The sequence below is a fragment of the Drosophila ficusphila genome, unplaced genomic scaffold, assembly GCF_018152265.1.
Source record: "Drosophila ficusphila isolate 14025-0441.05 unplaced genomic scaffold, ASM1815226v1 contig_414, whole genome shotgun sequence".
NCBI classification, from domain to species: Eukaryota; Metazoa; Arthropoda; class Insecta; order Diptera; family Drosophilidae; genus Drosophila; species Drosophila ficusphila.
Window position 1 is genome coordinate 7,323,392 of NW_025064328.1, and position 13,875 is coordinate 7,337,266.

Genomic DNA, 13,875 nt, shown 5'->3' on the forward strand with positions numbered 1-13,875 from the left:
CTTCGCTTGCCGTATGTCCGATAACATTGATCGACTAGCAGCAACGCGGTGTGGGTTTAGTTTTTTCCTGCATTTTCACTGTCATTTGGTTTTCAATTTTATATAGAACGTTAACTAACATGGCTGGCAAACGATTGGCCACCTCAAACCTGAACCACGAAAACTGGGATCAGGAGGAGGAGCCCGAGGAGCGCGGCACATTCCGCACAGCCACCGAGGAGGAATTAAAGACACGCGTTATCAAGAAGGCGCGTCGCAAGGTTGCCGGCGGAACCTCCGCTAGCATTGCAGCAAGCGAGGATGGCCCCAATGAGCCGGCAACTGAGCCCAAGAGCGTCTTTAGTGGATTTTCTGGTGAGTGGTTGTTGTTGTTTTCTGGTCCTCCTGGCTCATGTGTTGTTTTCAGGTTTTGGTAAGCCGGTTGCAGGCGCGGCGGCCAGCTCGCCTTTCTCATTTCTGGCAAACCTGCCGGCTTCAGCGGCCACCACAAGCAAGGCCTCATCCTCAACATCTGAGCCAGCAAAGCCCTTGTTCTTCCTTGCCAACTCCAGTGCGACTGATAAGCCGCCCGCTACTGGCATATTTGGCAGCAGCACGGCCCCGTCCACGGCCAAGGAATCAACAAGTACCACAGATGCCGCTAAGCCCACCACCTCCATTTTCGGCAACATATCAGGGGCCAAGAAAGATAGCGGCGAGTCTAAGTCGCCGGTAGTTGCCAATAGTGGCAAGGGAGCCAGTACCGGTTCTACATTGGAGTCCTCCCAGTACCGGGAGAGCGTGGCCGACCTGAATCGGGCCGTTATGAAGTTCCTGCAGGAGCACATGGACAAGAGTGCTTACTGCATACTGACACCAGTGTTTAAAAAGTACGAGAAGCACCTGAAGCAGTTGCAGGACGAGGAAAGCGCTAAAACAAACGCCACAAAAGCAACTCCACCACCGCCCCTCTTTGGAGTGCCAGCTGCAGTTGTGTCCAGTATATCGTCTCCAACGAAGCCAACAGCAACCTTTTCATTTGGAAAGCCCAGCACACCGATTGGGGGCAGCACATCGTCATTCGCGAAGAAACCAAACTGCACTATAACCAGTGGTGGAACGACCACCACAACCACAACACCGATGTTCTCCTTCGGCAGTACGGCAGCGTCCAGTTCTTCGTCGTCGACTTCCACCAAAGCAGTAGCTCCTGCCACTAGTATCTTTACCTTAGCCTCAAAACCTGTCGGAGAAGTTAAGGCTGATGATGCCCCCCCGCCGGGCTTCTTCAGCTTCGGAGCAAAGAATACTACAACTAAAAAGGAGGAGTCTTTGGCACCGCCACCGAAAACAAATGGCTTTTCTTTTTTAATGAAGAGCAGCAGCGACGACAAACCCACCACCTTCACATTTGGTGGTTTTGGCAAAGCACCGGATAACGGAGGAGATGGCTTAAAGGGTTTCTCGTTCGCCCCCAGCGCAACGCCCTTCTCATTGGGAAATATTCAGCCGCCAGCAGCAGCTGCTGCCAGTGAGGAAGCAGAGGATGAGGACGACAAACCGCCAAAGGTCGAGTTCAAACAGGTAAGTTCTTAGAGAATCTGGCATTTAGAAACCTCTCAAAACTCGTATTACCTATCAGGTCGTGGAGGAAGACGCCGTATACTCAAAACGGTGCAAGGTGTTCATAAAAAAGGGCAAGGATTTTGGAGACCGTGGCGTGGGCACGCTGTACTTGAAGCCGGTCAAGGACTCGGAAAAGACTCAGCTGCTGGTGCGGGCCGACACAAACCTGGGCAACGTCCTGGTCAACCTTATTCTAAGCGAGGGAATACCCTGCCAGCGCATGGGCAAAAACAACGTGATGATGTTCTGCATACCCACGCCGGAGGATGCCAAGGCCACATCGTTGTTGCTGCGCGTTAAGACCGGCGACGAGGCAGACGACTTGCTAAAGAAGATTGAGGAACACATCAAGTAGGGGATAGACAGCTATGAATTCGTACATCTTAATGTTGCTTAATCGTTTATATTTTAAAAACCATAAAAAATACGAATCCCTGAAGGTAGAACAGATGAATGTACACTTAATTAGTCTATTGTGGCTACCACGATTTTGGCATCTATCATGTCCTTAATATTAATGCTTAAAGTAGGCAATTCTTCTGAAGAATCGTCTAAGCTGCTCACATATTGGCTCAAAATGCGTTTAATTCCAGGGGGGATGGCTAAAAATAATTTAAAATTAAAATTTTTTTAATTTTTTTTTTTTGAACTTATGATTGCTTACTTATGGTCTCAACAGTGATCGTTTTGGTGCGGCGGTTTACATAAGTGCAATTGCCGGCGATAAACTCAGTTGTGCCTGAACTAGCAATTCCTTTGATCTTTTGCAGCTTAAACAAAATCGTATCTCCCCTTGTTGGCAAGCTGGTTAGCGAAGTTGCAGTCTGCAATAGATCCTCAATAATATCTGAGGTTCCTTTTTCCTTGGAGTCTAAAAATTTCATATATTTAATACTGATTATTTTCTTATTCTGATATCGCACCTGGAACGGCCTCCACATCAGAGTCCGAATCATCTATGTTGGTGTCATCCACCAGCATCACGTCATCGTCAGAATCTGAAATAAAATTATCAGTGCAAATGCGCGCTGGTGGGATTTGTATATCCTTAGATTCTTCTTCGGTTTTTATGAGGGAACTATCTGCCTCGTCTGGCAAAGCTGCTTCGGTTTTAGTCGTATGGGCTGAAAGACCTAAAGCCGTGTTAATTGTATTGTCCGGAAGAATAAGTTCAGTTTCAGCAGAATCGTCAGGTTCAGTCGCAGTCCCAGTTGAGTCGCCTGGAGGGATGGCTTCAGTTTTTGTAGTATCTTTCGGAAGAGTGGTATCAGCTCTAAATGGATCCTCTGGATAAGTTATTTCAGCTTCAATTATTTTCTCAGTTGTTTCAGCAAAAGTGATTTCTTTAGATTCTGTGTTATCCTCTTTACCTTTTGGAGATGCTTGAATCGCCTCTCTTGGCACTTCCACTTCTTGAGGGGACTCGGGTTTTAACAACTCATTTGATGATTCATTTCCGTTAACTGCTAGGTTTTTCACCTCCTCTTGAACTGGTAAAGGCTTTGCTTCATTTTTTTTAGGTTCTTTCTGCGCTGCAAGATTCCCGTTTAAGGGCCTTAGAATTATATTTTCAATTATTTCAACCTGCGTTTTTTTAATAGGTAATTTGAATGTGCGCGCAATGTTGGAGTCCAGTTCCGAGAGAGGGCAACGAAATAAAATTGAAGGACGAATGGGTGCTTCCTCCTTCCGCTCAGCTGCATCAGAAATGTTCTTTCTTGAAATAGAAATTTCTTCATTTTTTTGTTCCACAAAGGTTGTAAGTGAAATCTCAGGCGATTTCGATAAAGTTGAGTTTTTCAAACTTTCAGAAGTTGAAGCGATCTTGGCGTGGTTATTGTTTGTTGACAGGTTTGGCTCCTCAAGGTTAGAAATCGCTAGATCAGGATCCTTATCTGCAGCTGATAAATCGAATTTCGCCGCATAAACTTCCTTTGACTTCGGCTTCTTCTTGGTTTTGGAACTTGCCGGAGGCCGAAGAAAACCTTCCTTCTTTGGTATTTCCTTATCCGCTATTATTTCGTGGGATTCAGCATGGCATTTTTGTTTAGAACGCTTTGACTTCAAAGAGTGTCCAGGATCCGCCTCATCACGGTTCTCCGATTTTTCACGAGATTTGTCTGAGGTAATGTCCACCCATTTTGGATTATTTTGTATTTTAAAGCGCTTCGAAGACCGGAGAGGAGTGGATGCGGATATGTGAACTTCTTCATCGGCGGAACGACTCTTACGCTTCTTGCTGGATTTTACTGGTGCAGGACTCTCAAAGGTGTTCCTGTCTTGACCAGCAAATTGGAAAACTCTGTAAGAAATAAAACTAGCCTTAATTATTCTCTAATGAAATGAACATACTTAAGTCCTTTGGCTGAATTAAGCACTTTGATAGATTCCTTTGGAGGCAAAAAACATCCATCAGTGGTAAGCAGGTTAATGTTTTTCTGCAGAAGAGTCTCAATTTAAGCAAAATATTGTTCTTTCTGTAAGGTAATACATACCAAACTAAATAGATTTTGGATATGATCTTGTACGTCCTTGATGTTTTGCCAAGTCGAATTGATGAAAACCAACGACTGACTACGTTCATCCTTGAAGAAATTGGAGAGATCCACCTTCATGCTAGACTGTGCCATGATTTTTTTTGTTTTTATTGACAATCAGTTGCAAGAATTTAAAATGCGCCTACTTGGTTAGAGGTGGAATTAAACACGATTATAGTAACGATAATATTATATCGATGTTTTAAAATATTTTTTAATGATCAAATATTACGTTCAAAGTTATTAAAAATTCTACCAGGAAAATCAAATAAGAATATATGTAAATAATATGCAACAACTTTAAAATCCAATCCTAGTTTTTAAACATCGTTAGCAATTTTTCTACAGTTTTACTAACCAAATTAATTTGCTTTATTATTTTATTACACATTTGAGCCAAATATGCTCAATCTAAAAGGATAATCATCAACGAAAACCTCTAGAAAAAATACAGAGCCCTTGGGATAATCGATACCAGCCAGGTATGAACGTCCGATAACGATAACCTACTTCTTGTGTACAAATAGTTCTTATCAATAAAGTTTGGCATTAATCACGACTCCGAATTAGATGTATGATGTGATACCGCCACAAGAACCCCGCCACACCGATCCCACTCCAAAATGAGCCACGGCGACCAAAAGCACAACCAGCGGAGCCAGGAGCGCACTGGCGGAGGTGACTCCACGAGGGACAGGGAGAAGGAGAAGAAGGGCTGGTTTCACTCGTTGACCAGGCGCAAGAAGTTCGACCCAGCGCTCGCCATATCCGCATCCGCCTCCGCGTCCACGAGTGGATCCCAGAACAACAACAACGAAGTGTGCGTCCTTGAGGCGGCAGAGGCCTCCATGGCCAGCTGCAGCAACGGGGACACGGGTACACTGCGCAGACGGCGGGACAAAGAAAAGCGGAACGTGTTTGCTCGCCTCCGGAGGAAGGTGGGCCAGGGGCTAAGTTCCCTGCGTAACTGGCACTCGATGGGCGATTGCGACGATGGAGGAACCACGGATGCCACCTACGAATTTCTCACGCCAGCTATCTGCCTGGAGCCCACGCTGCCGTTCACGCACGACTACTTGCGCTTTATCCGGAAGAAGTGGCTGGAGCGCGAAGACCCTCTCTCGCCTAATCAGGTCATGTACAAGGCCTGTTCGGAGATGCTCAAGTAAGCGCTGTGCTCCTCCAACGGTCAACGATCGATGACTCATTTCCTTTGTTTTCAGCCAAGTTTGGTACTGGGGCGAGATCTCCAGGCGCGATTCGCAGCGGCAATTAAGCGATAAGCCGACTGGGTCTTTCCTCGTCCGCGACTCCGAGACCAGTGGGTCGCAGTTCACACTGAGCTTCCGAATAGTCAATGTAACGCTGCACTATCGCCTTGAGTTTCGCGATGATTTCTGGCACTTCGAGGAGCTTAAGTACGAGTCGATTGTGGAGATGATCGAAGATATCCTGCATCGCTGCACCAACGACAACTTCGTCTGCTTCGTGAAGGTACCCAACGAAATGCAGCCGCCGTTCCCGGTCATCCTCAAGTACCCGTTGAGCAGGTACGCCAATATGCCAAAGCTGCAGGACCTGTGTCGACGCGTCCTGCAGCGACAGATGTCGCGAGAGCAGCTGGCCCAGCTGCCGGTGCCAGCGCAGATGCTGGAGTACTTGTCGGTGGAGCGGGAGCTGGTCTTCCAGAGCTAAGCGTCCGCTGCCAAGCACCCGCTGGTCAAAGCTTTAACACGGAAGTCAACGCAAGCGCGTACACCAAAGAAGTCCGGGCCAATCGAATCCCAGCCTGCAGTTACTCATAATGATATTTGTTGGTCGGATTGGCAATATGTTTTTGATGCATTTCTGCGCTCCAGTAACTAAGCGCACAGTCTCTTACCAATTGCACACCGAAATCCCAGTGCGCAGTTTTTTACTGTATGGAAGTACCACTAGTACTAGTATCTTGTCTAGGATAAATTTACTATGTTATTGGCCATAATTAGTCTATCGGTTTGTTTTCTATGGGTCTTGGTCAAGTCTATACTGTGCACACGAGTGCGAAATACCTTAAATTTTTGTAAAAATTGAACTATTGCATATTTGTATTAACGTTAGTCGTAAGTCAGATACACTGTATTGTTTACGTTGTTCGCATTTCGTATTCCTAACTTGGACACTAAGTTTTTGCTAATCTAGATTGCATGGAATTTATGCAGCTTTACGGCAATCGAATCCGTTCAATGCCAATTACTCTTGTTGCAATGTGTATGTATTTTATTTAAATCTATCTACGAATATTTTACAAGAATAAAAAATCAAACAATTTATTAAGCGATCTTACACTTATTGGAGCTCGCAAATAAAGCAAGTTTTACGTCTAATATAACACGTTTACCACAGATGAAGCTGAAGGACTCTAGTAGCTATAGCTCCATCCACTTTGTTAGCACTTAGTTGTAACTATAGGCTAACATTCTATAAATAAATACCATGTTTACTTATGCACGGAAACTTATGTTGTTCAAAGATAAGCTTATTTGGAGCAATGAAATATGTTTTGAAGACAAGCCTGTGTACTCTCAAACATATGTTTAATTTGGGCTTCGATGTACATGACTTACAGGCATAGTGATTACTTTTGACCTAATCATTTATTTCGACCGCCTCTCCGCCTTCCTTTCTCTCCTCCTCCTCGTCTTCCACCATCCCGTGGTCGTATATGCGATAGGCCTTGAACTGACCCACCTTCTGACCATCTACGTAGTAAAAACTAAAGAAACAACCACGGCACAGGTAAGAAGGATCATGCAGCTGTCGCCGGGACTGCTCTACAATGAAGCTATAGCTGCGTAAGCCGCACATATAGCACGTCCTACGATTGTATGTGTTGAAGGCGTGAGGATAGGGATATAGACTTATATCGGGTCGTTTGCTGCGAGGCGTTAGTACCTCTATTTGTGAGATCACAAAGAGGTGCTCGCAATTTCCGTGGTGCAGGTAGTGCAGCGGCGAGCCCGGGCTCACAGTAAGATCGATAAATCGCTTGCCCTCCATATTTTCCACTTTAAGGGATTCTCCATTCACGCCGTTTGCAGTGCCTGCCCAATTTAAAATAGTCTGCGAATAATCGGGATTGTTTGGATTGCGTTTGTCATTATAAAATGTGTCGTTAATAAAGAAGTATCCCGGATTTGTCTCTAAGGTGGGCAATGGAGCTTCCGGATCATTACTGATGTCAACGAAGCGCTTTCCACGACAAATGCAACTGATTTTGTCGCGCAGCTCAGTGAGATAATTGCTGCCCAGGCAAACGAATTCCTCGGCAAACACGGGGATCTCCACCTTGAAACCTCGATGGTAGGCACGAGGTGGTCGGTAGAGTCGCAATGTTAGCTCCAGTTCGCATTCATCCAACTGGAGATCGGGACAATCCGTCGGCGGCGGATAAAGTTTATGGCTGTATTGTGTCCGTTCAAAAGCACATTTACGCGACTTGGCCTTGTACTGGCTCAGGGCCGTAAAGGTGGAGGGCACATGTTGATCCTTTTGAGGTCTTGCAATAGATGGGCGCAACATGTCGGCGCCGGGTTGAAATTTGGTGATTGAACTGTCCTCTGGGGACTCGATCAGGTCAAGGGAACAGCTCTCACCCACGTCCACAAGCACGGGGTTCGTTTGTAGAAAGAAAGGAACGTTGTCCGTAGTGCCTGATAGTTTTTTTTGATAATCGGCCAGGAAGTTTCGTAAATTCAAAGTTCGCTCTGTATTGCTGTCCATGATGCTGGAACGAATTCTTCTATAAGTCTATAGTTTCAATGGCGAAAAACATTTAACTTATACCCACTTAGTGCTCCTCTCCAAACTTGTAAATGGCCTCTTTGTAGCTAATATTCAGCTTTAATGATTCCGATTTGCCCTCAGCCTGCTCGCCTTCCTCTGATTTCACAGATTTCTCGGCTTCCAGGTGCAAATTGTCGACGTAGACTCGTTCAAAGGATATCACCTTTGTGGACTTGTCAACGTACTGGTACCGCTGGCGACACACTGACTCGAATAGCGGGTCGCTGGCCAGATTGTCCTTGTCTTTCTCAAAGAACACGTTAGTCCCCACCGAATGTTCGTAGCGTCCCCGGTAGATGTTGCCATTCACTTCCGCCATAGGCGTGTCACTCTCGATCCCAATAATCTTGATAGCTGCGTCCTCGTGCTTAAGCTGGTGCGGCTGAACGTGGTTCTTGAAATCCGCATAAACCAGGTACTCGGTGTCCTCGTACTCCGAATCGGAAGAATCGTTCATTTTCTGCTCTACTTGCTACTCATCGACGATTGCTGATGTTTGAAGTGGACGTAGCTATGAGTTGATTATTTGTATTAATAACATAAATACGGTTAATGTTTTTCCGGTGATCTAAGTCAACGCCGGTGTTTTCAATAATGTGCGCAAAAAGCTAAGCCGTTCACACCAAGCCGCAACAAAGAGAGAAATTCTGCAGTGTATACCATCCCATCCCATAATTTAATTACAATAAATTAATTTTTATAAATTAACATTGAAAAATTATCACACATTTTTGACAACTAATGCTGGACTAGTACTTTGTATATAAATCTTAATTGCCAGCAATTTGTATAAATATTTCTCGCTTACAGTAAGACTTGACATGTTGCGACTTTAAGAAGCAATACAGTGTAAAAAGCTTATTGAACAAAACACAACTCGCCTATTACACTTTCCACCCCAAACAAAAATATCGAGGCGAAAACTGTACCAAATTGTCATCTCTAGAAACGAGGCGAATACAGATCTGTTTTCGGTGGCAAAATTTGCGTGTGTTTCGTATTATTGTAAATATTAGTTGATAATAAACACTACAGTTAAGTGTTGACGAGGTCTGGCGTAAAAAGGAAAAAAAAAACGATTGCGGAACAGGCGACTTTTGAGCGGAAAACATCGATTAAAGGTACGTGTGTTTTGACGGGGCAGCGGCCATTTTGAGCGAACTCAACGTCACCAGGCCGAGCACCCTCTAAAGATAATTTTAATGTAAGAATAGTAGGTAATACGGCATGTATAAGAAGAAAACTTATTTTTAACCCGGTTTAGTGGTTTTTCACGAATTAAGATGACTTTCTTTGAGTGCCAATATTTTCACAGCTCTTACATTCCGTCTCTCTTTTTTTACTCTCTTTGCACTTCAACTCTCTTTGTGCTCACACTTTCGCCGCCCTTTTTCATTCACAGTAGCTAACTTCGACAATTGCCGCATTTTTCGGACCCTCCAAGAGCTTTTACGCCATAAAAACTCGAGCTTTTGTAGCCAACGTAAACGTAAACAAAACCAACCATGGCCGATGAGGATATCACACTGAACGAGGATCAGCTTCTGGAGTCGTTGGAAGAGACGAACGGTGAACAGGAGACTGAGATAACCACAGAGACCGAGGTAAGTGTAGAGTCTGGCTTACAAAGATGCGACGTCTGGCAAAAACCAGTTTCGTGGCCCGCCCTGCGAAAGCCCGCAGAATTCCCTGGAAAAGCTTGCAAAGCTTTAGAGGGATACAAAGCCGAAAGTCGCAGCAATGGCTGCCATTTTCAAAGCGTCGCTTCGCATCACCACTCCATTGTCTGCTTGGGATTTTGGGGCGATAAATTATTAATCAATTCAAAATCTGATTTAAGGAGGAGGGCAGCATGCAAATCGATCCCGAGCTGGAGGCCATCAAGGCGCGCGTCAAGGAGATGGAGGAGGAGGCCGAGAAGATCAAGCAGATGCAGACGGAGGTGGACAAACAGATGGCCGGAGGGTCCACCACCGGCTTGGCCACCGTGCCGCTTTCCCTCGAGGAGAAGCAGGAGATTGACACGCGGTCCGTGTACGTAGGCAATGTGGACTACGGCGCCTCTGCAGAGGAACTGGAAGCCCACTTCCACGGCTGCGGCACGATCAACCGCGTCACCATTCTCTGCAACAAGGCCGACGGCCATCCCAAGGGGTTCGCCTACATCGAGTTCGGATCGAAGGAGTTCGTCGAGACCGCCCTGGCCATGAACGAAACCCTCTTTCGAGGGCGTCAAATCAAGGTGGGTATAGCAATGCTACTGTCGTTTTACAACCACTAACTAAGGAGTTTATCGCTCAATCAGGTTTTATCTTTTGATTGTTGTACAGGAAGCTAACTCTTTTATTCTTTCGCTGCAGGTGATGTCGAAGCGCACAAACCGCCCTGGCCTCTCAACTACAAACCGATTTGCCCGCGGCAGCTTCCGGGGTCGAGGAGCCCGCGTTTCCCGGGCGTGCTGTCACTCCACCTTCCGTGGCGCCCGACGCGCAATGTAAGTGGGCCCTGGCCAATCCCGAAAGGATCCAACTAATCCCGGTCTGTATTTCGTTTCAGAAGGGGTTACCGTGGTCGCGCCAATTACTACGCTCCATACTGATTATTGTTTTATTAAAACCTTAGTAAGGTAAGCGTACAATTTCGAATTCATCTCCTAAAAACCAAAACGGACGAGACTGCTTGCTATTTACCTGAACCATCTTAACTGGTTTTTATTGTAGGGATTGTTTATGATTTATCTGAGCCAGTTTTATGTGGTTATTATTAGAGTTAGTTTAGGGTTTATATATATAGCATTAGAGTAACAATTGAAGTAAAGGCTTCCGCTTAAAAATTTTATCAAATCGAAATTGGACTTTTCCGATTGCCCTTTACTCGTTGCGTAAAATGGATGCGCTTGCAAATCCATAAAGAACACATATTTTTGTTTAGGATCTAGCCATGTCGGAGGTTTACTTTAAAATGGTGTCAGGCTCACTATTTCACAATTATTCATTCCGATAGACACTTCAATTTCCCTTTTCGTTGTGTAGTATGTTTCTTGTTAGCTGAACCACTATTGATGGAGGATTTAAAATGAATAGTTAAATATATAATACAATTGGACGTGTGGAGTGCCAGACCGACTGATCTTTAATATCCCTTAAGTGAATGCCTTGTCTTTCATCCGCATCGTATTGGGACGAATAATAAAGCCTTCATTTGATTTACCGACACTCTTCTTTAATCCAATAACTATTTGATTTCAGATTTTTTTACAATATTATTTCAAAAAACATTATTTTATTGCCAAACTTCTTTGATAAATAAAACAAAAAAGAGAAAACAATCACAAGAGGAAGCGCCAGAAAAAATATCGTTTCAATAAAAAAACATCCACAGCAAGAAAAACAGGCAAAAAAGAAGAGACCTCGAAAATAATAATAAAAAAATCAGCATGGAAAACGAATATCTTGACTTGGCTATAATGTTTTTTGAAGCACCCAACACCAAACACCCCTTTTTCACACATTTTAATTTTCCAATAAAAAAAATCAAAAAAAGAATATGAAAAACCAGAAGTTGATTTAGAAAAACAAAAAAATATATATCAATGCATATATATAAAAGAAACGCAAAAGAAATCACAAACCATAATAAAAAGAAGTTAAAAGATGGCAAAATCAAGTAAAAGAAGGAAGAAAATAATAAAAAAAAATCAAAAGAACACAAGACTCTTGGGAAAGAAGTAAATCAACAAAATAGATAAAAAGAAAGTGCGTAATTTATATATTGAAAAAATATATAGAGTAAAGAAAAGAAGTTGAATTTTACTGAACTGAAAAAGATGATGACAAATATAATCGAATTAAACAAGCTATCAATGCCTTTCCTTTGGGCGGGACAAGGTTTTGGGAATAAGGATGTGCGACTTCGAGCTGCTGCTGTGGATCTTGTTAATTAATAGCAAATGCAATTGTGGCAGAAAAATAAAAAGAACACTCTTCTTTCAAGCACTATTATATGGTTTTATTTCAATTGTAGGATTGCAGAGCCTGAGCGGATTTCGACTCAAAAGTGCCGCCCGTTTCGCTGGCGGTTTGTTCTTGCGCTTGCGCCTCTAGAATTGACGTGAGCTGCTGATGGAGCTGCACTCCCTAGTTCTTCTGGACGGCGGCCTGCACGAGGGGCAGGTTCTTGCCCAGGAAGCACTTGAAGCCGCGGAAGGCCCAGGCGTTGGCCGGCGACTTCTGCTCGTTCTTATCGGCGCACTTCTCGATGTCGGCCTTCAGCGCGGCCTTGTCCTCCTTGCCCTGGCCAAGTTGCGCCACCAGGTTGTCCACCTTGAAGCCCTTGGTCTCGTCGAACAAATCGAACTTCACAAAGATGCACTGGATGTAGTTGCGGGTGATGTCGTCATCGGGATAGTCGAAGGTCTTGTACTTGGCGATCAGGGCCTCGGTCACCTTGCTGGTGGCGGCGCACTCCTTGCGCGCGTTCTGCAGATCCTCCGCGGTGCGGAGCTTGTACTCGGCGGCGGAGGCCTGGACGGGATCAATCGGTTAACTGGCTGCCATCAGCTCCTCTCCATCTCATACTCACCAGACCCAGCAGGGCGCACAGCAGAATGGCAATCGCGTTCTTCATGCTGGAAACGGTTTTGGTTTTGCTTTCTGAGAGGAATAAACTCGGATTGATTGCTCGCTCTGTGGTAACCCGGAGGAAACTGTTGGCTGTGGACTCGGCTGCTCCCGCTTTTATACCTTCGAGCACGGCTCAATGCGGTATGTCGCACTCAATTGTGTGGCGAGAAATGAGTGCTGCTCAATTGAGTTGCACTCGCCGGCCGTTATTTAAATCTCATTATGGAAATTTTTTATGGGATCGAGGTTGGGCAAAGGACGCTTCGGCTGAGATTATCCAGTTATGGATTAAACTTATTTATTCAATTAATAGGTATTGTATTTATAAAAGAGTTATCCCTTTTCAAAAATAATCAGGCAGTTGTCTGATTAGTTTAGTTGGAGTCAAGGTTTGAGCAAAGCACGGCGGTAAAGATTAACTATCCAGTTTCAGAATGAACTTTTTAATTGAAATTAAATTCCTAGAACTGCATTAAACCATAGGAAATAAATTCTAAAGGGTTGAAAACTCAGAAGAAAACCCTTTCGCTTTTACGAATTAGTTCCTAATTTGCAGATTTAAATCAGATGAAATCTTTAGAAATGTTTGAACTGTTTTACACTTTGAAGTCTTACTGTATGAACTTTTGAGGGGTGCACAAAAACTATGAGCGGTCGCCTCGGATAAGAATCTTCTAGCAGTTTATCAGCTGATTTTGCTTTCAGTTACGGCATTATTAACATAAACAGATAAATCTGCTTAAATTTCCATCGTTTGTCTGGAGGGTCTGCGAACGAAGACTGTAATCCAAACATAAATGCGGTTCACATGGGCGGGGATACAAATTAGTTAACGAACTGCTGTTCTCATTCTGATACATTTTAGAGTTTAAACTTCTAAAATTAAATAACTATTCATTATGTAAAACCCTTTATAAAACTAACAAAGGAGTAGAAGTAGAATTTTATAATCAAGTATACTTCTTTTGCAATTTTCGCATGCTAATGTTATGAACATATTAAACTGCTGGCTTCTCCAAAATATTTTCCATGAAACCCCTATTTTAGAGAGCTAGCCCCCTGGAAAAAGTAATTGGGAGTCTGCCACTGAGTTTGCATGACCGACCATTTGCGGTCACTTAAGCTGCCCACTTCGTTGTTCGTGGGCCTTTGTACGCCAATGCTGGATGGCCGGTCGGTCTGCTCTGCTCTGCATTAAATGAGCATTAATTGAATTGGCAAAATTACGTTGACAAATGAAAATCCCCAACGCCAACGCACACCCCACCGTTGATTATCATGGCAGT

The 13,875-nt window shown here is 44.2% G+C and overlaps 7 protein-coding genes across 9 annotated transcripts; 3 read left to right on the forward strand and 4 right to left on the reverse strand.

Moving 5' to 3' along the window:
* Positions 1-21: 21 nt before the first annotated feature.
* LOC108101488 (nuclear pore complex protein Nup50) lies at positions 22-2,051 on the forward strand. Its single transcript, XM_017205839.2, has 3 exons — positions 22-354; positions 407-1,563; positions 1,622-2,051. Exons 1-3 carry the CDS (start codon positions 120-122, stop codon positions 1,958-1,960), a joined length of 1,731 nt encoding a protein of 576 aa, XP_017061328.1. The 5' UTR covers positions 22-119; the 3' UTR covers positions 1,961-2,051.
* LOC108101487 (coilin) lies at positions 1,993-4,516 on the reverse strand. The gene is made up of 6 exons (XM_017205838.2): positions 4,501-4,516; positions 4,101-4,284; positions 3,958-4,043; positions 2,529-3,907; positions 2,270-2,476; positions 1,993-2,207 (listed from the first exon to the last, which is right to left on the reverse strand). The coding sequence occupies exons 2-6, from the start codon at positions 4,233-4,235 to the stop codon at positions 2,071-2,073; spliced, it is 1,944 nt and encodes a 647-aa protein (XP_017061327.1). The 5' UTR covers positions 4,236-4,284; positions 4,501-4,516; the 3' UTR covers positions 1,993-2,070.
* Positions 4,517-4,628: 112 nt separating this feature from the next.
* On the forward strand, positions 4,629-6,454 carry LOC108101491. Its single transcript, XM_017205848.2, has 2 exons — positions 4,629-5,307; positions 5,366-6,454. Exons 1-2 carry the CDS (start codon positions 4,766-4,768, stop codon positions 5,835-5,837), a joined length of 1,014 nt encoding a protein of 337 aa, XP_017061337.1. The 5' UTR covers positions 4,629-4,765; the 3' UTR covers positions 5,838-6,454.
* On the reverse strand, positions 6,384-7,904 carry LOC108101489 (snRNA-activating protein complex subunit 3). The gene has a single exon (XM_017205841.2). It carries the CDS (start codon positions 7,902-7,904, stop codon positions 6,771-6,773), a length of 1,134 nt encoding a protein of 377 aa, XP_017061330.1. The 3' UTR covers positions 6,384-6,770.
* A 67-nt stretch (positions 7,905-7,971) lies between these two features.
* Positions 7,972-8,572, reverse strand: LOC108101494. Its single transcript, XM_017205852.2, has one exon. It carries the CDS (start codon positions 8,422-8,424, stop codon positions 7,972-7,974), a length of 453 nt encoding a protein of 150 aa, XP_017061341.1. The 5' UTR covers positions 8,425-8,572.
* Positions 8,573-8,895: 323 nt separating this feature from the next.
* LOC108101493 (polyadenylate-binding protein 2) lies at positions 8,896-11,824 on the forward strand. Of its 3 annotated transcripts, none has more exons than XM_017205849.2 (6): positions 8,896-9,088; positions 9,370-9,571; positions 9,808-10,209; positions 10,328-10,461; positions 10,524-10,593; positions 11,216-11,824. In XM_017205849.2, exons 2-5 carry the CDS (start codon positions 9,473-9,475, stop codon positions 10,564-10,566), a joined length of 678 nt encoding a protein of 225 aa, XP_017061338.1. In that variant the 5' UTR covers positions 8,896-9,088; positions 9,370-9,472; the 3' UTR covers positions 10,567-10,593; positions 11,216-11,824. The 3 variants fall into 3 exon arrangements, with proteins under 3 accessions (XP_017061338.1, XP_017061340.1, XP_017061339.1); XM_017205851.2 differs by having other exon boundaries at positions 10,527-10,593; XM_017205850.2 differs by having other exon boundaries at positions 9,373-9,571.
* Positions 11,825-11,953: 129 nt separating this feature from the next.
* LOC108101495 (general odorant-binding protein 99a) lies at positions 11,954-12,685 on the reverse strand. Its single transcript, XM_017205854.1, has 2 exons — positions 12,549-12,685; positions 11,954-12,490 (listed from the first exon to the last, which is right to left on the reverse strand). The coding sequence occupies exons 1-2, from the start codon at positions 12,591-12,593 to the stop codon at positions 12,104-12,106; spliced, it is 432 nt and encodes a 143-aa protein (XP_017061343.1). The 5' UTR covers positions 12,594-12,685; the 3' UTR covers positions 11,954-12,103.
* Between the last annotated feature and the right edge of the window lie 1,190 nt (positions 12,686-13,875).

What these genes read in the sequence shown, in the direction of transcription:
- LOC108101488 (XM_017205839.2), top strand. Translation starts at nt 120, where the DNA reads ATGGCTGGCAAACGATTGGCCACCTCAAACCTGAACCACGAAAACTGG. An exon ending in CGTCTTTAGTGGATTTTCTG is followed by an intron (nt 355 to 406) that starts GTGAGTGGTTGT and finishes TGTTGTTTTCAG; the next exon opens with GTTTTGGTAAGCCGGTTGCA. An exon ending in CAAAGGTCGAGTTCAAACAG is followed by an intron (nt 1,564 to 1,621) that starts GTAAGTTCTTAG and finishes ATTACCTATCAG; the next exon opens with GTCGTGGAGGAAGACGCCGT.
- LOC108101487 (XM_017205838.2), bottom strand. Translation starts at nt 4,235, where the DNA reads ATGGCACAGTCTAGCATGAAGGTGGATCTCTCCAATTTCTTCAAGGAT. An exon ending in AATTCAGCCAAAGGACTTAA is followed by an intron (nt 3,908 to 3,957) that starts GTATGTTCATTT and finishes TATTTCTTACAG; the next exon opens with AGTTTTCCAATTTGCTGGTC. An exon ending in TGATGTGGAGGCCGTTCCAG is followed by an intron (nt 2,477 to 2,528) that starts GTGCGATATCAG and finishes TGAAATTTTTAG; the next exon opens with ACTCCAAGGAAAAAGGAACC.
- LOC108101491 (XM_017205848.2), top strand. Translation starts at nt 4,766, where the DNA reads ATGAGCCACGGCGACCAAAAGCACAACCAGCGGAGCCAGGAGCGCACT. An exon ending in GCCTGTTCGGAGATGCTCAA is followed by an intron (nt 5,308 to 5,365) that starts GTAAGCGCTGTG and finishes CTTTGTTTTCAG; the next exon opens with CCAAGTTTGGTACTGGGGCG.
- LOC108101489 (XM_017205841.2), bottom strand. Translation starts at nt 7,904, where the DNA reads ATGGACAGCAATACAGAGCGAACTTTGAATTTACGAAACTTCCTGGCC.
- LOC108101494 (XM_017205852.2), bottom strand. Translation starts at nt 8,424, where the DNA reads ATGAACGATTCTTCCGATTCGGAGTACGAGGACACCGAGTACCTGGTT.
- LOC108101493 (XM_017205849.2), top strand. Translation starts at nt 9,473, where the DNA reads ATGGCCGATGAGGATATCACACTGAACGAGGATCAGCTTCTGGAGTCG. An exon ending in AGATAACCACAGAGACCGAG is followed by an intron (nt 9,572 to 9,807) that starts GTAAGTGTAGAG and finishes ATCTGATTTAAG; the next exon opens with GAGGAGGGCAGCATGCAAAT. An exon ending in TTCGAGGGCGTCAAATCAAG is followed by an intron (nt 10,210 to 10,327) that starts GTGGGTATAGCA and finishes CTTTCGCTGCAG; the next exon opens with GTGATGTCGAAGCGCACAAA.
- LOC108101495 (XM_017205854.1), bottom strand. Translation starts at nt 12,593, where the DNA reads ATGAAGAACGCGATTGCCATTCTGCTGTGCGCCCTGCTGGGTCTG. An exon ending in TGTGCGCCCTGCTGGGTCTG is followed by an intron (nt 12,491 to 12,548) that starts GTGAGTATGAGA and finishes GATCCCGTCCAG; the next exon opens with GCCTCCGCCGCCGAGTACAA.